The 22638-nt window shown below is 43.4% G+C and overlaps 1 protein-coding gene across 1 annotated transcript in view; it reads right to left on the bottom strand.

The window, feature by feature from the left end:
* Positions 1-13915, bottom strand: part of abcc4 (ATP-binding cassette, sub-family C (CFTR/MRP), member 4) — a 107131-nt gene extending 93216 nt beyond the window's left edge. The window contains exon 1 of the mRNA XM_007890786.2: positions 13668-13915. Within this exon, the coding sequence (XP_007888977.1) occupies positions 13668-13741 (74 nt within the window). The 5' untranslated portion in view covers positions 13742-13915. The remainder of the gene's footprint in view (positions 1-13667) is intronic.
* Between the last annotated feature and the right edge of the window lie 8723 nt (positions 13916-22638).

The raw sequence follows: 22638 nt of genomic DNA, 5'->3' as shown, positions 1-22638 counted from the left end.
AGGAATATATGAGTCCTTATCTTCAATTAACCAACACCAAAATGAGGTGTCTAGCATCAATTTTTCACTCTCTGAATGCTCATATCCCCAGAACCCTGTCTTAGAGTAGCATAAATGGTTGGGTTGTACAATATTTGTTCTATCACGGATAATATTCAGTCCATTTACAGCCAGGAAGTATAGATATTTCACTGTAAACTGTATTTTTCACATTGCCTGCAGTACATCCAATTTGGTATAAAATGTGGTTAAACATCCACGATTAAAACTATTCAGCCAAATTGAATTGTAAAGACAATTGAGAAATAATCATACACATTTCACCTATAATGTAAACATATGCAAACTAATTGTATTCACTCCATATCAAACATTATAGATTATATTTAAGCAACTGTACAAAATCAATGACAAATATTAACACATCATTTATAGCATTTACATTACAAACAGCAAATTCCAGGCAGGGCGAAACCTTGGACAGGTTTCCTTACTCCACACGCCTAATAATAATCCCTCCAAAACCAATAATTAATTGGTCATTTTCAATCCACGACTGTCTGTGGGACATTGCTGTGCGCAATTGGCTGCCGCGTTCGCCCACAAATATACAGTCACTTCACTTTACAGTGTATTCTGTGAAGCGCTTTGGGACGTCCTCCCGACGTGAAAAGCGCTATATCAAATGCAAGGATTATTATTATTTTATTAAATACACACACAAGTAACATTATTAGTGCGCATTTCTAAAAAAAGTAAACATTGATGTATTTGTTTCTTTATTTATGATAATCCTGCATTTGATACAATGCTTTATATTTGTTTGTTTATTTATAATAAATAATACTGCATTGGTACAATGGGTTATCACACTGTCAAAACATCTCAATGCACTTTACAGAATTTACCGTAGAGCATAATGCCTGTTTATGTGTAGACAAACTAACGGGTTTATCAGATCAATAAATATTACATATTGATCTGCACTAGAATGTTTTACTATTCCAATTATTTATTTTTTAGTGCTTGTTTATTGATAAAAAAATCATTGAAAAAACTAAAATGAATACGTTTTCACTGTAAGTACTGAAAGATAGTAATTCCAAATTAATTTTATGGTGCTATTGTAATTGAGGATGATAAAAGGGAAGAAAGAGTGGGATTATTATTACACTACATTTTACAGTAAATTGTGTGAAGTGTATTGAGATATTTTGATACAAGTGGGAGGGAGGCGGAGTGGGAGAAATGGCAATGTTAAACAAGGCAGGAACAAAGTAAAAATATAAGAACATTTTTCAGATGGGCCTGCACTGAGATGTAAAACAGGAAGGAAGTGGATCAACTGTGTCATTGACACTCAGACAACTAAGCGGGATGGTACCACCCAGAAGACTGGACGTGCTCAGAACAAGCATTTCAACAATATCGGGAGAAACCAAAGAAAAAAAGGCAGAAATTCCAAACACTGCAATCAGTTGAAACTTCAAAGCAGAGTTGGCAACACTTATAGATACCAAATACTGGACCTTCCCAGCGCACTTTAACTCCAGCTGCAAAACAGGCCAACTTTTAAAAGTGATCGTCATTCTTTATTGAAGCAAATATGTCAATGAGGAAATAATAGACATAATGTACAATACTGTAAGTTCTGCTGATAACCAAAGGCAGATAACAACAACAACAGCTTGCATTTATATAGCGCCCTCCACACCAGGCGGCATCTCAGAGCGGTTAACAATGGAGGAGCCCGAGGCCGAGCAGGGGAAGGGGGAAGGAGACCATAGGTGTGACCTGAAGATGGGGAAGGAGGGTCGAGGCGAAGGGGTTGAGGGAGGGAGTTCCAAAGTTTTGGGGCATAGTGGCTGAAGGCACGGACGCTGATGGTGGAACTGAGGATTCGGGGGATGCAGAGGAGGCCAGACCCAGTAGAGCGGAGGCAGCTGGTAGAGTAGAAAAGTAGAGTTGAGTGTCATCAGCATCCATTGGGAAGTTAACCCCATGTCTGCGGATGACATCATTGAGAAGGAGCATATAGATGAGGAAGAGAAGGGGGTCAAGGATGGATCTTTGGGGTACCCCGCAGGTGACCGGGTGGATCCAAGAAGAAATCATTTGCAGAAATGAGGTGCTGGCTGTTCGTAAGGTAGGATTCGAACCAAGCGAGAGCGGTCCCACTGAAGTGGATGATGGAGGACAGTCGGTGGAGGAGGATGGCGTGATCGACCGTGTCGAACGCAGCTGAGAGGTCCAGACAGACGAGGAATCGGGTGTGGAGGGAGAGGTTTGTGTGAAGTTGGTTAGCAGCAACGTACTCCAGAGCTTCGACAAGGAAGTACAGGTTTGAGATAGGGCGGTAGTGGCCGATGTTGGAGGGATCGAGGGTAGGTTTTTTAAGGAGGGGTCTGATGACCACAGTTTTGAGGGCGAATGGGACTAATCCTGATGAGAGAGACTGGTTAATAGTGTCTGCCAGCAGTGGGCAGACGAGGGGGAGCAGGAGGGCAAGAGCTTGCTCTCAACCTTTTAACACTAATAGGCTACAGAAGATTGTAAGATTGTCGGAGTTGGTGGTGAGCCAGGATATCGATACAAAGAAATCAAAGCAGAAAGACAATGTGGTGCTTCTGTAACTATTACCACTGCTGTTTCAAATTCATATTTACATACATATAACCATTTATTTCACTGTTCACGCTTTATTAGCGAATCAATTTTGAATGTTATTTTGGTGTAGTTCCACGTGGCATTATAAATAGAAAGACAAATAATTACAGAAAGAAATACTTTCTTTTAAATGAAACTGGCCCTCAATCCACCAGAGAGTGACTGGAGCAGAACAATAATGGTAAAAAGAAACAGGGGCCCCTCTATTGTCCCAGGCAATGATCTTATACAAGTAACTGTAATGGACCAGGCATGTTAGGAGAGGCCTTTTTCCAAAAACTATTCTACAGAATTTAATTGAATTTTCTTTCAGGTTGAGGTGTGGCTACACAACTGACCAACAGCAGGGGCCCAACAGAGTGAGTGCCACTAAAGCAAATTGCTTTAAATAGTCCTTGCATTTGATATGGCAAAAACAAGAGTAATTGTTGTCAAGTGAGGTGATTCTTTTAGTAGGATGCAGTCATTTGCATTCAAGGTTCCAAAGACAGCCATAAAGTAAATTGCAAATTTGTCTAGGGGATTGTTGGCCAGCACACCAGAAGAAACTCTATAATAATAATAATATAATAATAATCCTTGCATTTGATATAGCGCTTTTCACGTCAGGAGGACGTCCCAAAGCGCTTCACAGAACACACTGTAAAGTGAATTGACTGTATATTTGTGGGCAAACGCGGCAGCCAATTGCGCACAGCAATGTCCCACAAACAGTCATGGATTGAAAATGACCAATTTATTATTGTTTTTGGTTTTTGGAGGGATTATTATTAGGCGTGTGGAGTAAGGAAACTTGCCCAAGGTTTCGCCCTGCCTGGAATTGAACTCAGGTCTCTCGCTTGCAAAGCGAGTGCTCTAACCACTGAGCCACAGGACTCCACAAACTCTCCCTTTTGAAGAGAGTAATTAGACCTTTAACATTCACCTGAATACCTGATGGCTTCATGTCTCATCCCAATGCTCGCACCTCTGAAAATGCAGCGCTTTCCTGAAATGTCAGCCTAGGCTCTAGATTAGAAGGCCCACATCAAGACCTGATGTAGGGCTTTATTCTATTTGGGAAGCAAATATTCTTGCTTTGTTAAAGAAGCAGGCCACTCAATGTCATGTCACAAGATTGACCTAGTTCTTTCTATGTTTTTACCATGTCAATCATTATGATGGAAGTATGGTGAATTTTTTTAAAAACTTTAGTAGGACTTTCCAGATGAACTGAAATGATCGCTTCTGATCCTGTACAATCCTACAGTCATAAATTAATCTGTAAAATTCTGAAACTTAATTAGGTGGAAAAGGTGCCATTCAATGAGTCCAAATGTATCAACGTGTTCCCAATTCTGGAACAGACACTAGATCCTTGAACATACTACTAAATGCATACGATTAATAGTTAAAAAGTTTAAAAATAAAGATCAAGTGAATATCAAAATAGAAAATTTAAAAAACATGAAATAATACAAAAGCCGAAGTAGTAAAAGTAAAATAAGACCCTGGGGATAATAAAAATTAAATAATATTTGAAATGATTAAAGTATGGCTCCCCGTTGCTATAAAGATTGGAAAGGTGCAGATTGTATAGAATGACATATAATGATGTTTATTAGGCTAGAGAGAGGAAAATCAAACGGGAATCCACACACCACCACAGCATGTACAGTAAAGACAAACTTCGGCTTGGCAGTGTCATCAAACACTTAACCATCAAGGCTCAAGCGTGAATAATGAGCACTTAAGAGAGGCAGGAAGATTTGACCTAAACCCAAGGAATCAAATGCTAGAGTAACGGATAAAGTCAAGTGCCTTCCGGTAATATTTTCAGAGTGTTTATTTCTGTTGTATAATTCACATTATTGTAATAATACTCCTCGATTGTCAGCCTCCCCAACTCCTCCCTCCAGAAGCTGCATATCATCCAGAACTCTCCAGTCTGTGTCCTTTCCCGCACCAGGCTCCGCGACCCTATCACCCCCATCCTCGCCCAGCTCCACTGGCTTCCCATCACACAGAGGTTACAGTTTAAGATCCTGGTCCTCACCTTCAAAACCCAACTGGACTTGCTCCCCCCTATCTGTGACCTCCTAACCCCCACCAACCTGTCCACTCCCTCTGTTCAGCAGGCTCCGACCTGCTTCAGGTTCCCCGCCTCAATATTGGCAGGCAGGCCTACAGCCTCTTTGCCCCCACACTCTGGAACGCCATCCCACAGAACTCCCGCCTCGCCCCCTCCCTTGCCTCCTTCAAGACCCATCTCAAGACCCTCCTCTTCGACCGTGCCTTCGATCACCCTCTTACCCCGTCCTCCCTCCACCGCTCCTGATCTCAATCACCAACTCAGGTGCGGATCCCTGACTGTCTTGGGTCTTGGGTCATCCTCCTGCTGTGAAAGGCGCTATACAAATGTAATTTGTCGTTGAGTAGTTTTCTTAGTGTAATATTAACCTTAACACTTAAAATAAATCTGTTTCAGAACCACAAAATTTGAGTTGAAAGCTTGAAACACTCAGCCCAGAGAGATGTGAATTTTCACAGGATCTGCCGCCTCTTTAATGTTAGATTCCTATAAAGTTCCTAATTTATTTTGTAAATAAAGTAGATTGTATTTACAAAATAGATTATTTTGCACAGAAAAGAAAGTTGGACTAAGGTCAACAGTCCAATACTAATCATAGCAATGTACATCATTGTCAAATCAGCATTTTATGTATCATTTATACACTGGGACTTGTGGTGATATGCAATCTCAGAAGAGAGGGGGAGCAGTGTTATCAGGTAAAGAGGAAAGAACGTGGATCCTACCGATACACTACTGAATTTGGATCGATTTTCAGAGAAATCCCAAATAAGAGTGAGCCAAACCAAATCTTCCACCCCCGATCTCAGGCTCAGTCAACTGTGTGAAGTACTGTGAGATGTTCTGTCACAAAAGGCAATATATTAATAGAAGTTGCAAACTTGCAAACATATTGTTTGATTTATATAGAGCTCTTGACAAAGGATGTGTCAGAGCACAACAGTTCAATTTCTGCTGAAGTTGAAAGAAAGACTTGTGTATAATTTTTTTAGTATCACTCAAAACATCTTGACTACTTTAAACAATGCTCTCCTTCATGGAACTACACTGCTTATGATTAGTAATCAATTGTGCTTTACAGTAAGAAAAACTGACTATCAGCAGTTTAGAACCACAGATAAAGTTTCAAGAAACCCAAACAATGATGAAACCTACTTTAGTGTCTGTCAGAAAATGTCTTCTCCGACAAGAGGTGCAATATAAAAAATGATGCAAAATGAAAAGTTCCTGGAAACTTAAAGAAACATTTTGATGCATCTCTTCCCAAATACATTTTTAATATAAACTTAACTGCTCCTATTGAATCCAAACATCAAACTATTTAAAATAATATCCAGCCTCCTCGAGACACTGAAATTGACCAAACATTTGTAAAATGAAGCTGTTATCATACCACAGCAGTATAGCAATGTTTTTTGAAAGGGGCTCAGTACCTAGACGTAGTGGTGGGACAGGCTTGTCAAACTAAATGACCGATTCCTGTTCCTCTTTATGATCAGTTTCACTATATTCCTTATAAATTCATCTAGGTCCTAGTGTGAGTTGGTTTAATCAGAAGAAAAGCTGAATATTCCTAGCCCTTCTGCTCTTTCGTGTTTTGCAACTGGAGAGGTTTTATTACATGTACTCAGAGAAGATTTTTATTTAATATCTAGCTTCCTCGGTGATACCAGAAACTCCCTGCAAGCTTCCTTGTGAGCATGACAGCTCAACTCGCATAATTTATGCTGAGTTATGCATTCAGCAGGAAGCTCATAGTGAGTTTCTGGCACTTGCTATCCATCTCATGAAGACTCAAATCTGTAGTCACCAGATGTCAAATGACCAACTAACGTCCATCCTCCTGTGGGTGGGGATAGGGGAGGGAAGTGGCGAAGTAAAAGGAAGTACTTCAGAAACCTTGCAAGCCAAAGCCCTATCAAATAGGTCTGGTGCCAGCTCCATGAGCTGCAGGAAGCTTGTCAGAGAATGCTCTTTAAGACAATCTATGCTGTTTTTGCTGGTAAAATTCCAGGAGTACCCCAACATACTCTGTGGTCACCAACCCATGGCTCTTCCCAACCTGTGCCAAATACGCTATGGGATAAGGCAATCCGGGTGTGCCTCTCCAAGGACAGAGTGTAAATTCCATTCCAGAATATATACATGCAATGCTCAGGCTGGTTTGAATATTAAGCATGGTGATACATTTCTGCGTATGTCAGACATCCAGCTACCAAAATAAGACAATAACAACAACTTGGATTTATATAGTGCCCTCCACGCCGGACGGCATCCCAGAGCGCTTTAAGCAGGCAAATATAGCAGTGGTACTGAATTATAATGACCAGTGTCACAGTCACCCCTCATTTACATAACCTGTCTGTCTTTAATAATTATATTTTCCAATGTTTAACGTGTGCGTTGGAAACATTAACCTATTGAAAGTGTCTATTTAGACTTTGTCGGACCCTTACCTAAAAGTGCCAGGGGTAATCGGTACATCCTCGTTTTCATGGATCACAAGACCAGTTTTACTGTTGCTTACATCTGTAAAACGTGTACAGCAGGTACTGCACTTCATATAATTACTGAGGAGCTGATAATAATGGAGTCATGCAGATATTGTAATCGGACAGGGGCAGTTATTTTACTGACATTATACAAAATGGCGCCAAAAATTTTGGGATGCAACACAATTTACATGTACCATGCCACCCAGAGACCTCTGGAAAGGTGGAAAGTGTTAATAGCATAATTAAAGGTGCCTTAAAAAAGGCTTGTAGAAAGCATGGAAAGAGATGAGGATGCTGATGAGGGTGAATAACCGAACCCTCCACGATAGGCCTGGGCTATCTCCCTAATACTTGTTTCACAGAAGACACATGACAACTCCAGTTACTCAGCCTCTGTCTCATATTAGCACGTCTCAGTTGCAAGACTTTACTCAAACAATGGATGATATAATTCAGGATTATAATGCTAAAACTCATTCTGTGCAAGAGTGTGAATTTAAAGAGGGCAGCATGGTTGTCTGGAGGACAACATTGAGTTTCCACAAACTCCACAGTTGTGAAGGTTCTCAATCCTAAAACAATTAAAATCCTCATTATAAGAGGTAAACATATAATAATAATAATAATCCTTGCATTTGATATAGCGCTTTTCACGTCGGGAGGACGTCCCAAAGCGCTTCACAGAATATACTGTAAAGTGAATTGACTGTATATTTGTGGGCGAACGCGGCAGCCAATTGCGCACAGCAATGTCCCACAAACAGTCGTGGATTGAAAATGACCAACTTATTATTGTTTTGTTTTTTTGGAGGGATTATTATTAGGCTCTGTGTGGAGTAAGGAAACTTGCCCAAGGTTTCGCCCTGCCTGGAATTGAACTCAGGTCTCTCATCACTGTTTACCTGAACTTTCTGCTTGCTGTACATGTTCAACTAAAAAAGTTAAATGTGTACGGCAAGCAAAAAGTCCCCAAGGGAGGGCGTGGTGTTCGACATAACCCCATTCACCTGGTGGTGAAGATGACGACAGAAAGGTTCAAGATGGACTTCAAATAATTCTACAATGATTCTGTTTAGAGTGAAATCCAGCAAGATGGACTTTGTATGGTTTTCACTTTTTGTCCTACAAGGTGGTGGTACACAGGGGTTGCAAGGACTCTTGTGTTTACCTGTCACAACCAGGTTTAATCATGTATCAAACCCCTCAGTTAGTATGCTTAGCATAGTGCATATTGTTAGAATGTATATATTTCTTACAAGTAACACAAACTGCAGTGGTCGGCACAGTTTAACTCCAAGGGAGCCAAATGCCAGACAAACTGGTTTAAACCAGGAGGAGCCCTAATTGGCCTCCTCTTTCTGTACTTTTAGATAAGTGATTAAGCACTAGAATAGTGAGAAACAACCCAAATAAGGCAGACAAATAAATTTTTAAAAATAAGGTTGGGCAAAGGGGTGGTCTTTAGAGATCTCTCCAGGGCAGACTGCATAAGGACTGATAGTATTGCTCTGTTATTTTATATTGCATTAATTCTGTATAACCAACATTATTTGTATGCTTAATAAACTGTTGAAATCCACCATTTTGGTTTGTCAAGATTGAACTTATTTTCTGGTTGCAGGCTCAGTTACAAATGAGTCTGATACCCTAACAATATATATATGTAAGTATAGTGTGTTCCTAATACAATATGTTACTGCTGAAATGCCAGGGTCACCCCTCTTTTACATAAGTGGGAAGTGGATTTTTCCACTCCATATTGTTGCTCAATGATCTCTGCTGGAATATTTATTGTTACAATTCTTTTTATCATAACAAAGCACAGATGTTGATGTATGCTCACTATTGTGTACATTCACCAAGGACACACTAAAGGAAACTATGAATGGTTGTACCCAGCTCAGATTTGATAACCTCTCCGGTCAAAATGACCCTAACTGCCAGCATCCAATGGTATCTTTCTTCAGCATGAATTGCTGTCTTCAGGAGAGGAGAGAGACTAGAAGAATAAATTTTAAAAAACTGGAGATACATTCAGTTTCCCAGATTTAAACAACAGGCATCAGCTACAATACTGATAATGATATTAAACTGTTCCAGATTGATTCTGAGGGTGAGAAGGTGAAGCAGAAAGTTTTGCGCACAGTTGTGTTTTCTTTCCAATTAATTGTGGCAGAAATGCAAACTCTCAAGTCTTACTTTGAGGTTTGATCCTCATCCTCACCTTTAAGGCCATCCATGGCCTTGCCCCCTCCTACCTCTCTGACCTGCTGACTCCCTACCAACCTGCCCCCTCCCTCCGTTCAGCGGACTCCGGCCTGCTCCATGTCTCCCGCCTGACCCGCCCTACCATCGGTGGCCGGGCTTTCAGCCTCTCTGCCCCCACACTCTGGAACTCCATCCCACGGTCCCTTCGCCTCACTTCCTCAGTCGCATCCTTCAAGGCTGGTCTCAAGACCCTTCTCTTCGACCGTGCCTTTGGTCTCCCTCCTACCTCTCTGCCTTCCCTCACCTCTACTACACCCCTCCCCCATACTCAGGCCCCGACACCTGACTGTTCAGTGCTTTGGGACGTCCTCCCTGCGTGAAAGGCGCTCTCTTAATGTAATTTTGTTGTTGCTGTTTAATTACCTGGAAAGCTTTTGAAATTCCCTTTGAGTCATTTTGTCTCCTGAATGCTCAATGCATCTCATTCAATGATCTGTGGCTAAGAGCTACTCTCCCCAGTTTAGAAAGAATTTGTCCTTGTATGCGTATTGATAAATGTCATTGCAATTTTAAATAGCATGGTATTATAGCTCTAAAATAACATTATACTTTAAAATTTCATTCATTATACATTAGCTCACAAGGACAAAATGGAGTAAGTTACCAGAGAAAAATATGCTTCACCTACATCAATGAGTTTGCTAATATAGTGAACAGAGCTGAATAACTATGTTTTATAGCAGAAGATGGAAACTGGATTATGCATCAATTTGGTTACTGTTTTCTGCTGTGAACCAGGTACAACAATGCATAGACACAAGAGGGATTTTCTATAAATTCACAGGAAATCAATTAGGCTGATGTATCAGGCAATGCCCAAAACGTTAATCTTGCTTACTTGGGGGTTGCTAATTGATATGATATGGATTTCCAGGCTTTCTGCTTTGTTTCACATTTACTTTTTTATCCCAACAAAGCTTAGATGTTGGTGCTTGCTCACTCTTCTGTACAATCAGCAAAGCACATTAAAGGAGCTATGAATGGCACTTCCCTGCATCAGAGGAAATTAACAGAACAATAAAAATGAATACGTACTACTCCAGTTCCTATTAGCAACCTCTTAAGCAGAGGGCTGAATGCAGAATATGACTGAATTTTAACAGAGTACATTGGAGTTGTGGGAAGCAGCTCTCCTCCATAACCAGGAAGGAGACCAGTTTGAGTTTCTTACTGACATGACCCATATAGTAGGGTGACCATACTTCTCCAATTTCTGGGGACAGTCCCCAGATAAGGTATTGTGTCCTTGGCCAAATTTGTCCAATCTTGAGGTTGGCAACAAACTGAGCAAAAACAGTAACATTTTAAAAACAGATACACTCCTCAGAGCCATTAACCCAACAAGCTCCTCCAGGACAGCCAGCATCAGGAATTGTGTTGAGTTCAATACTGTTATGCACATGTCCCCTGAGTTTTGGTTGACCAAATATGATGACCCTGCCAATAACCGGGTCAGCGATTAAGGGCATTTTGTGCATGTGGGGTTCTGGAGTTGGCACATTGTTTGCAGGCTATGGCCAGGCTGTGGGGACTCAGGCCACACACAACCTGTCAAGTGCAGCAGGAAGTGAGTCTGGGCCTGAGTTTCTCTCTCTGCTCACTTCACCTCAAACCCGTCTGCTGTTAAACTGCACTGACATCACTACAGCAGCCAAAACACAGAGAGACAGAGAACACACACACACAGACACACAGAGACACACACACACAGAGACAGACACACACACACAGAGACAGACACAGACAGACAGACACACACAGAGACACAGACACACACACACACAGAGACAGACACACACACAGACAGACACACACACACAGACAGACACACACAGACAGACAGACAGACAGACACACACAGAGACAGACACACACAAAGAGACAGACAGACACTGAGACAGACACACACACATACAACAACAACAAGATTCCATTTATAGAGCACTTTTCACGTCGGGAGGACGTCCCAAGGTGCTGGACAGTTGGGTCAGGGGGGAAATGGTCAGGGTGAGGGGAGGAAAGGGAGGGAGCGAGGAAGGGGGAAATGGTCAGGGTGAGGGGAGGGAAGGGAGGGAGCGAGGAGGGGCTAGAGAGTCGAGAGGGGAGCTGAAGGCTCGGTCAAAGAGAAAGGACTTGAGACCGGCCTTGAAGGAGGAAAGGGAGGAGGCGGCGAAGGCACTGGGGGATGGAGTTCCAGAGCCTCGGGGCTGAGCGGCTGAAGGCCCGGCCACCGATGGTAGGGCGGTTGGGGCGGGGGATGTGGAGCAGACTGGAGCCGGAGGAACGGAGGGTACGGGCGGGTAGGTGGGGGATAGTAGGTTGGAGAGGTAGGAGGGAGCAAGGCCGTGAATGGCCTTGTAGGTGAGGATGAGGATCTTGAAATCAATCCTCTGGGGGATGGGGAGCCAGTGGAGGCGAGCGAGGGTGGGAGTGATGTGGTCCCGAAGCCTGGTGCGGGACAGTACACGAGCTGCAGAGTTCTGAATGACCTGCAGCTTGTGGAGGGAGGTGGCGGGAAGGCCGGCGAGGAGAGAGTTCCCATAGTCCAGCCTTGAGGTGATAAAGGCGTGAACCAGAGTTTCAGCAGCGTGAGGGGTGAGGTAGTGCCGTAGTCTGGCGATGTTCCGGAGGTGATGGAAGGCGGTGCCAGTTGTGGTGCGGATATGAGGAAGAAAGGACAGCTCAGGGTCGAACAGAACGCCGAGGTTCCTGACTGGCTTTGAGAGGTGGAGAGTGCAGCCTTGGATGCTGATGGTGTCAGCGCCTGAGGTGCGGAGGCGCTGACGTGAGCCAATCAGGAGGGCCTCGTTTTTCGCACGTTGAGCTGAAGAAAGTTGTCTCTCGTCCAGGACTCGATGTCGGACAGGCAGCTGTCAGGACATCGGTGGTCGTGGAGTTGAGAGTAGAGGAGGAAAGGTAGAGTTGGGTGTCATCCGCATACATGTGGAAGTTAACCCCATGTCTGCGGATGATGTCACCACAGTGGGAGCATATAGAGGGTGAAGAGGAGGGGACCGAGGACAGAGCCCTGAGGGACACCACATGAGACAGTGCGGGGGGTGGAGGAGAAGCCGTTCGTGGAAACAAAGTGAAGACGGTGGGAGAGGTACGACCTAAACCACTCAAGGACAGGGCCTTGAAGGTTGAGGTGGGAGGACAAGCGGTGGAGGCTCACACACAGAGACAGAGACACACACACACACACACAGAGAGACACAGAGAGGGAGACCGAGCAGCCATCGGCCGGCCGGCCGGCCATTCCTCACAGGCACCGCTCCTCACCCTGTCTGTGTCTCTGTCTGTGATGATGAGAGGAAATTAAACCCTAAGCAAATTAAGTTCTGAACATGTCCCTGAGGATCAAGAGTTAGTTCAAGTTGAGGCAGAAGTGAGGGCAACCCGTTGAGCGCTTGTGGGAGGGGTTTTGTGTGTGGGGGATGGGGTGGGGGGGGAGTGTGTGGGGGGGGGGGTTAGGGTTAGTGTGTGTGGGGGATGGGGTGTGTGGGGAGTGTGTCGGGGGGGGGGGGGGGGGGGGGTAGGGTTAGTGTGTGTGTGGGGGATGGGGTGTGGGGAGGGGGGGGGGAGTGTGTCGGGGGGGGATGGGGTGTGGGGGGGAGTGTGTCGGGGGGGGGATGGGGTGTGGGGGGGGAGTGTGTGTGGGGGGGATGGGGTGTGGGGGGGAGTGTGTGTGGGGGGGATGGGGTGTGGGGGGGGAGTGTGTGGGGGGGATGGGGTGTGGGGGGGAGTGTGTGTGGGGGGGATGGGGTGTGGGGGGGGAGTGTGTGGGGGGGGATGGGGTGTGGGGGGGGGAGTGTGTCGGGGGGGGGGATGGGGTGTGGGGGGGGAGTGTGTGGGGGGGGGATGGGGTGTGGGGGGGGAGTGTGTCGGGGGGGGGGATGGGGTGTGGGGGGGGAGTGTGTGGGGGGGGGATGGGGTGGGGGGGGAGTGTGTGGGGGGGGGATGGGGTGTGGGGAGGGGGGGAGTGTGTGGGGGGGGGGATGGGGTGTGGGGAGGGGGGGGAGTGTGTGGGGGGGGGATGGGGTGTGTGGGGGGGAGTGTGTGGGGGGGGGATGGGGGGGGGGGGGAGTGTGTCGGGGGGGGGGGATGGGGTGTGGGGGGGAGTGTGTGGGGGGGTGGAGGGGTTAATAAAATAAACTGGCACTTACCAGAAAAAGATGTGAGAGAAGAGATTCGCCGTCTCCATGGGATTTCGCTTCTCTTCTTTATGTAGCGGCTCCATAGTGGGGGCTGTGTGTGTGTGTGTGTGTTGTGCTGCTGTGTCTCTGCTGCTGCTTCAGGCTGTGTGTGTGTGTGTGTGTGTCTATGTCTCCATGTGGCTCTCTGTGGTTGTGAGGGTCTGTTACTGTCTCTCTGCTGCTGCTCTGCCTCTGGGTGTGTGGGTGTGTAGGTGCCGCTGTCTGTGTGTGTGTGAGTGGGTGTGTGTGTGAGTGGGTGTGTAGGTGCCGCTGTGTGTGTGAGTGGGTGTGTGTGTGTGTGAGTGGGTGTGTAGGTGCCGCTTCCTGACAAGGCACTAATGGCAGCTCAGCAGTGCTCCAGGTGGAGGTTCAGCGCCGGTCACACACACACTGCACGTCAATCCCCTCCTCCCGTGTCTCCATCCCGCCCTCTGGTCATCTCCAGTTTCACTCTCTAACAGCGTAACGGTGGAGTAAAGTGTAAGTATAAAATAACATCTCCCAAGTCAGAGTGGCACTGCAATGGCTTCCCCTCCCCTCCTGCAAACTCTCAAACACAGGTTCCTGGATTAGAGTATGGAGATCACTCATTGCTGCCACAGGAGGGATTAAAGGATCTCAGTGGATTGCCAGACCATTTTTTTCCTTTACAACCTGGTGATACTGCCAGAAATAGACACCACCCCTTCTGTCTCTCAGCCTGTCAACAATTCTCTATACTATCCTATAATTTATAATTTCAATTTACAACATGCAAGATATTGCTTGCATATTACTTAATAATAATAATAACAACAACAATCCTTGCATTGTATAATAATAATAATCCTTGCATTTGATATAGCGCTTTTCACGTCGGGAGGACATCCCAAAGCGCTTCACAGAACACACTGTAAAGTGAATTGACTGTATATTTGTGAGCGAACGCGGCTGCCAATTGCGCACAGCAATGTCCCACAAACAGTCGTAGATTGAAAATGACCAATTTTTATTGTTTTGGGTTTTGGAGGATTATTATTAGGCTCTGTGTGGAGTAAGGAAACTTGCCCAAGGTTTCGCCCTCTGCCTGGAATTGAACTCCGGTCTCTCACTTGCAAAGCGAGTGCTCTAACCACTGAGCTACAGGACTCCACGAACTATAGCGCCTTATCCCATCTTTCAGACGTCTCAAAGTGCTTCACAGAATATACTGTAAAGTGAATTGACTGTATATTTTGTGGGAGAAACTTATCTCAATTTATTTGCACTGGTATCTCAATTTCATACCAGTACTAATGGGAAAATCACTCATGAGATCTAGAAGCTGCCTTGCAATAGCTGCTAGCACAGAGTAAACATATTTTCTTTCATGATTTTGCTTTTTTTTACTTATATATGCAATCTTAAAACTATACTGGTTTTATTATTGATATAGGCAGTGCTGTAAATCATCTGTAACTACGGTATCTTTTAGGAGTCCCATAGCGTAGTGGTTAGTGCGCTTGCTTCTTGAAGACGTGAAAAGCGCTATATCAAATGCAAGGATTATTATTATTATTTGCAAACAAGAGGACCCAGGTTTGATTCCCAGGAGGTGTGAAATCTTAGGTAAGTTTCCTTACTCTAAATGCCTCTGTTAACCTAGTCGTACGTAGAAACCTGATAGTTAGTCAATTGATGGATCGCTTTGACGGATAATGGTCAGCCTGGTGTAGTGGTAGCACTCTTGCCTCTGAGGTTGTGGGTTCAAGCCCCATGTTGGGACTTGGAATCACATCATCTAAACTGACACTCCAGTGCAATGCTGGGTGGGGGCGTTGAACTGTCGAAAATGCTGTCCTTCAGATGAGATGTCAAACCAAGGTCCCATCAGTCTCTTCAGGTGGATGTTGAAGATCTTATGGCACTATTCGAAAAGAGAAGGGAATTTCTCCCGGTGTCGTGGCCAACAATCCCCTTAAATACGCAGTCAATCCGCTTTACAATCCACAACAATCCACTGTGAAGTGATTTAAGACTTCTCAACAATGCGCTAAGGCACGATATCAAATGTAAGCATTATTATTGTTTCCTGTCATAAAAATATGGTGCATCATTTATCAATCAAGTAACATCTATTGTATTTTACTTATCTATGTCATCAACTGTAATGCAGTAATCCTTCATAATAAACTTTGAATTTTGATGTAGTATTTTACGACTTCATCAAAACAAGTCACGGTGAAGGATTGTGACTCTGTATCTTGTAGGCAAACGCACAACCAATTTGTCCAAAGCAATACCTCACAAATGGATTCTTTGCCATACACCTCAATAGGCAAAAGGGACCTCAGTTTAGTATCTCATTCAACAGATGGCACCTCCAACAATGCAGCACTCCTGACCTCCTGACCTGAGGTTTCAGCAGGTAGTAGTTTCCCCTCTGACTCAGAAGGTTGTGAGTTTAGGCTTTGCATTGGGACTTAGAGCTCATAATCTTAGATTATCTAAACATATTCATAAATGATCTGGAGCTAGGAGTCACAAGCATATTGGCTAAATTTGCAGACTACACAAAGCTAATGAAGATCATAGACTGCAAAGATGAACAGGATAGGTTACAGGAGGACTTAAACATACTTGGGAATTGGGCAGATCAATGGCAGATGAAATTCAATGTTGAGAAATGCAAAATGCTTCACATTGGGACAAAAATCTAGGAAGGGACTATTATTCAAATGGAAATAAAATAATCTGTACCAAAATTGAAAAGGATCTGGGGGTTCTGATTTATAATAAATTGAAACTATCGCAACAATGCTTGGTAGCAGTGAGTAATAAGGCAAACCTGTAAGGCCTTTAAGTAAGGCTGGGTTCTATTAATAGGTCAATATTGAGCCAAAATAGTGGGGTAATCCTGCCACTTTATAAATAACTGATGCAATCACACTTGAAATATTGTGTGCAGTTCTGGTTACTGCTATATAAAAAGGATATTGCAACGATTGAGAGGATGCAGAGGGAGGCAACCAAAATGACTCAGGGGATGGAGGGATTATAATAATAGTAATAATAATCCTTGCATATAATATAGCGCTTTTCACGTCGGGAGAATGTCCCAAAGCGCTTCACAGAACACACTGTAAAGTGAATTGACTGTATATTTGTGGGCGAATGCGGCAGCCAATTGCACACAGCAACGTCCCACAAACAGTCGTAGATTGAAAATGACCAATTTATTATTGTTTTTGGGTTTTGGAAGGATTATTATTAGGCGTGTGGAGTAAGGAAACTTGCCCAAGGTTTCGCCCTGCCTGGAATTGAACTCAGGTCTCTCGCTTGCAAAGCAAGTGCTCTAACCACTGAGCTACAGGATAGAACAGGCTCCCTAGGGAGACCGTGGAAGCAGAAAGTGTTGTTCATCTTGAGAACAATTAGATAGATTTCTGATGGAAAATAAAATCTCAGGATATAGTGTATAGTTTGGGACACATTGTCAAGCAACTGCCAGGATGGTGGAAGGTGAACTAGATGGACCTTGGTCTTCTTTCACCTAGCAAATTCTTATGTTCTTATGTTCTCATCAATAGGAGGAACAGGGGCTCATGTGGAGTATAAACAATGGCATGGATGATTTAGATCAAATGGCCTGTTTCAGTGACGTATCACTCTATGTCCAATGCACACTATTAATACGCAGCAGGATGCATCTCTCCAGTGTAGGTGGGATTCATGGAACTCTCAGTTTGGTTTGGATACTCTTAAGCATGGTGATAGACATCCGGCTGACCAAAAAAAAAGCTTTGAATAGGATGCTTGTTCTACTCTCTCAAAATGTGTGAACTGCAAATAAATTCTCTGCCACATTATGCAAATGTTATCATAATATGGCCTTGTGCTATCTTGTTTTTTTCACATTTCAAGTCATTAGGAGAGGGCCTACGATAGTTCAATGTAATTCTGTCACATTCTTTGTAGGGATAGTGGAAATCTCACTCCCTTTCGTGCAAGGTCATCCTTTGTATATTAACCATGTGAGCCTTCTAAATCAGACTGTACATGTGAAAAATATAAAATCCATGCAATTGATGAGATAGCATTTGTTGATACCAAATTGGAGGTAAGGTAACTATGAGGAACAACACTGGAAGCTGCAGGAGACATAGACCACTTAGCAGACAGGCATAAAGTTGACAGGTACAGTTCAATGTTGAAATATTTGTCTTTAACCGTGCCTTCAGCTCACCTCTTGACTCTCTACCCACTCCTCGCTCCCTCCCTTCCCTCTCTTTCCTCACCCTGACCATTTCCCCCTTGCTCGGGTCCTGACCCAACTGTCCAGCGCCTTGGGACGTCCTCCCAACGTGAAAGGCGCTCTATAACTGCAATCTTGTTGTTGCTGTTGAAATAGATGCCAAAACAACAACTTACTTTCTGGTTGACAAAGTGGTTTCAAAGCAAGTTGTCTGTCTGTACCAGGATCTATCACTGAGGACTCAGGAACACTTGTGGCATCAATAGGAGCGACTTGACTTATCTAGACTATAGTCAGAATTAGGATATTTGTTGCAATTTGTGAATCTCTAATGTGCTCTACACCCCCAGATATTCATCTCTTCCTCTCCTATTTGAATATGACCAAAAACAGCTGATAGATCAATACTTCCTCTTAGAACAATATGATAGTATTTCATAAAGGTCAATGCTCATCTCCTTTTCACAACTAAGTTTCTTTGTTACTCCAGAGTTAAACATGTACCATTTTAGCTGTGGAACACTGTTTAAGTCCCTGCTTAATTTCTTTCAAAAATGCCTTGGCTTGTCAAATTGATCTTTCTCCAGTTCTATCGATTCCACTTCAGGAGAGATAAGAATGTTCACAGTTGCTCTAGCACACTGGTAACATCTGGCTAATTTCTTCCTCATCTGTTTCTCAATTTTCTATTCAGCAAAATAATTTAGTCGCTTACATATGACTTTTCAAAACCAGTTTACAATTTCTTTGTAATCATAACGTTAGGACAATACGTTTTGGTTTAATGCCTGTTTAGGCATGGTCCTCAAGAAATATATGGAAATTGCTCACTTTCCAATAAGCATCAATATCTTTTGCAGCATATGCCACATAAACATGGCAGTTAGATAAGCCTGAAGAAATTCAATTGCTTAAAAGTCTGCATGTTACTTAAATCTTCCACAGTTAGGAAAATTGGTGTGAATCATGGTATTTTGTAAGAATGTCCGTCCAGTAGGGTCCATATTGGTTAGCATTTGGGCACAAAGAACTGACAATCAATTATTTTAAGAAGACTAAGAAGATAAAGAACAGCTTTCTAACCCAGGCTAAGTCATGTTCTACTTAGCGTATTTAAGATCTTGGGTGGCTTCAACTCTTTGACACATTTGTAGTTGGCTGAGATTCCTAACCATTGCAGCACTTTAGTCCTCCTCACCCTTGCACAATGTTAACTGTATCGTTGGGCTTAAAACTAAGGCCCCTCTCAAACAACAACAAAAACTTGGATTTATATAGCGCCCTCCACGCTGGACCACGTCTCAGAGTGCTTTACAGCAACAGATCTCGGCACCGAACCAGGGGGAGGAAGGTGACCAAAGGCACGGTCGAAGAGAAAGGTCTTCAAACAAATGAGTCAAGTAGTTCTATACTATTTTTATCCCTGTTAATGGCACTACTGATTGGAGTTTATTTTATTTGAAGCAGTATATTACATATATTTCATTTACTGGTCTCTTTCACAATTAATTCTTGCCCTTTGTTGATTTTCTTAAATCTTGGTCCTATCTTACTGCTCTATAGTTGAACATCATCATTTTCACCAGATATTACTGTATTTTATAATTTTTGTGTTCAAAAATTACCTTTCCAGTACCATATCTATATTTTTCTTGTTAATACATATTTAATACAGGGTTTTTCTTGTAAGCAGATGAGTGTGAACACAGCAAGGAAAACTCAAAAACGTGTCTGTATTGATTCTTTGAAATGAGCTATCCAAATCAATCCCGCTCCCCGCTATAGAATCATAGAAATCGGAGGTACTGATTTTTGGATATGTTAAACTGAGTTGCCGCCTGTCTGTTCAGGTGGAAGTTAAAGATCACATGGCACTATTTGAAAAAAGAAGGGCGTTTCTCCTAGTGTCTCGGTCCTTTCTGTCCTTTCTTTCCCACATCTGTGCCACAACTGGTACCGCCTACCACCACCTCTGGAACATCACCAGACTACGGCACTACCTCACCCCTCACGCTGCTGAAACACTGGTCCACGCCTTTATCGCCTCAAGGCTAGACTACAGGAACTCTCTCCTCGCCGGCTTTTCCGGCACCTCCCTCCACAAGCTGCAGGTCATTCAGAACTCTGCAGCTCGTGTACTGTCCCGCACCAGGCTTCGCGACCACATCACTCCCACCCTCGCTCGCCTCCACTGGCTCCCCATCCCCCAGAGGATCGAATTCAAGATCCTCATCCTCACCTACAAGGCCATTCACGGCCTTGCTCCCTCCTACCTCTCCAACCTACTATCCCCCTACCTACCTGCCCGTACCCTCCGTTCCTCTGGCTCCGGTCTGCTCCACGTCCCCCGCCCCAACCGCCCTACCATCGGTGGCCGGGCTTTCAGTCTCTCAGCCCTTAGGCTCTGGAACTCCATCCACCAATGCCTTCGCCTTGCTTCCTCCCTTTCCTCCTTCAAGACAGGTCTCAAGATCTTTCTCTTCAACCGTGCCTTCAGCTCCCCTCTCGACTCTCTAACCCCTCCTCGCTCCCTCCCTTCCCTCCCCTCACCCTGACCATTTCTCCCCTGTTCGGGTCTCGACCCAACTGTCCAGCACCTTGGGATGTTCTCTCAACGTGAAAGGCACTCTATAAATGCAATCTTGTTGTTGTTGGTCAGCAATCTCCCAAATAAAATTGGTCATTTACTTCACTGTTTGGTGAGACATTGCAGTATACAAATTCTGTGAAGCGTTTTTGAGATGTCCTTCTGATATGAAAGGTGCTGCAACAAATGCAAGGATTATTATTAATTTTTATTATTACAATTTATTCTCTTATTGAACTTCTTGCACTTTTCTTTTTGTTTTTAACCACTGTGGGATGTTCCGGGAGTCTACCCTGTGTGAGGAGCGCTGCATAAATGCAAGTGTTGTTTTTTGTTCAGTACAGTGTGAAATCACACATACGGTAGTTAATGAATAAAATGGGTTAACAGGAAGGGTGGTGGAGGCCAGGATGCTGGACTTGTTTAAAACCAGCTGGATTGCCATAATAAAAATATAGTAACTTGCATTTTTGAAAGGATGAGATCAAATGGTCTGAAGTGGCTTTTTCATCTGTGATCATGTGGTATGGCTTAGTTAGGGAGTGCTTCCCAAATCATCAGTCTTTGCAATAAAAATTATTTTGATTAAAGATTTAAATTTTTTTTAACTGAAACCTATGATCAAATTAAAAATAAACCATGTTTATATGCTGTAATCTCACACTTTTGAGAAGAAATCCCTTTGCTACATTTCTAATTTTCTTCTTTCCTGTTGACAGGTTTACCTTGTGAGAAAGTCCTTGAGTATCACAGTATCACCTCTGATGTATCTTTGCTTTTGATTCTGAGCTATATTTTGGTCTGTCTTGCTTTAACAGCTCCTTTCTCTGGGATGAATGGTTTAAACCAGAGGCTCCAGTCATTTTTTGACCTTGAAACCTTAATCTTTTTGCCTGCTCTGTATTAAACCACTCTTCTGAGTGGCCGAGTGCATGAAGAACATCAGAATAATAATTTTGTTTTCAGACATTTTGATTAGAAACACGTGAGAATCCCAGACCGTGAGTTAGCTGATTTCAGCTACGGCAGCAATTGGCCTTGACGACCTTGTTTTGGAGAAAAGAGAAAAATCAGCCAGGGCCTGTGCTCCCTGGTCATTATCCAGAGACATCTGATAAAAGATAATAATAACAATCCTTGCATTTGGTATGGCGCCTTATCATTCCCATGAAACATCACAAAATGCTTCACAGAATTTAAACCTCCAACAGTTCTGACTGCAGAAAATGACAAATTTGATCACCACATAACAATTATAATGCAATTATCATCAGGAATCTACCTGATGATATTGTGAGCAAAATATTCTCACAAGCCAAACTGTCACTGCACCTATTTACAATCCTGTTCAAGCACCTCCATTCAGCAACCATTCCCGGTTAACAATCATCCGAGAACAACTTCTTCATTGTGCATTCACATACTTATGAAGGCCACCCTTGTATGAAAGTCACTGTGACCCAATACCCTGAGAGGTTGTTGAAGTCAGGTTTGACTAGTTAGAAACACAATTAAGTAATTTGTTTTCAGGGTGCTTAGGTTATCAGTTTTTTTGATTACTTTTAATGACACGAAAATTGCAGCATATGCTCACATAGTGAAAGATTGCTTGGGAGAAGTTGACAACTGTGTGCCGGTGTGAACACCCTCCCAAACTCCTGACTTCTGCACAATGGTTGGGCTACAGCAGTAGCTACCAGTGGAGTTTCTGATTGAGAGAAAACAGCTCAAAGAGCACCTCCTAGAACTGTATGAAATGTTCAATAGTAATGAAAAAGTAAATGCAGATCAATATTTCAGGATGCAAGACAATAGTATAAAATGACACAGATTTTGAGTTATAAAGGGCAATTTCAGTTCAGTTACCTGGAAGTTTTTAATTCATTATAAGATAATCAACTACTGAAGCAGGTTGCTAGGAAAGGTGATCAAGTCCAGAACAGATGGGGGTCAGCAGGGTAGGTGTTCTGAGATCAGATGGGTTAAAAGGCCTTCTTCATTCAAACTATTTCAATGTCTCTTCTTCACAGTTACTTGGTATTGGCCAATTTAGGATGGTCTCCCACGAAACACATTCAAATTTATTTTGCTTTTGTGCTATTTATGGTTTATACATCGTGATATGTAATTACTTCATAACA

The sequence above is a fragment of the Callorhinchus milii genome, unplaced genomic scaffold, assembly GCF_018977255.1.
Source record: "Callorhinchus milii isolate IMCB2004 unplaced genomic scaffold, IMCB_Cmil_1.0 Scaffold4, whole genome shotgun sequence".
In the NCBI taxonomy this organism is placed as follows: domain Eukaryota; kingdom Metazoa; phylum Chordata; class Chondrichthyes; order Chimaeriformes; family Callorhinchidae; genus Callorhinchus; species Callorhinchus milii.
Note: the sequence above shows the minus strand (reverse complement) of the source record. Positions and strands in the feature narration are given on the sequence as shown.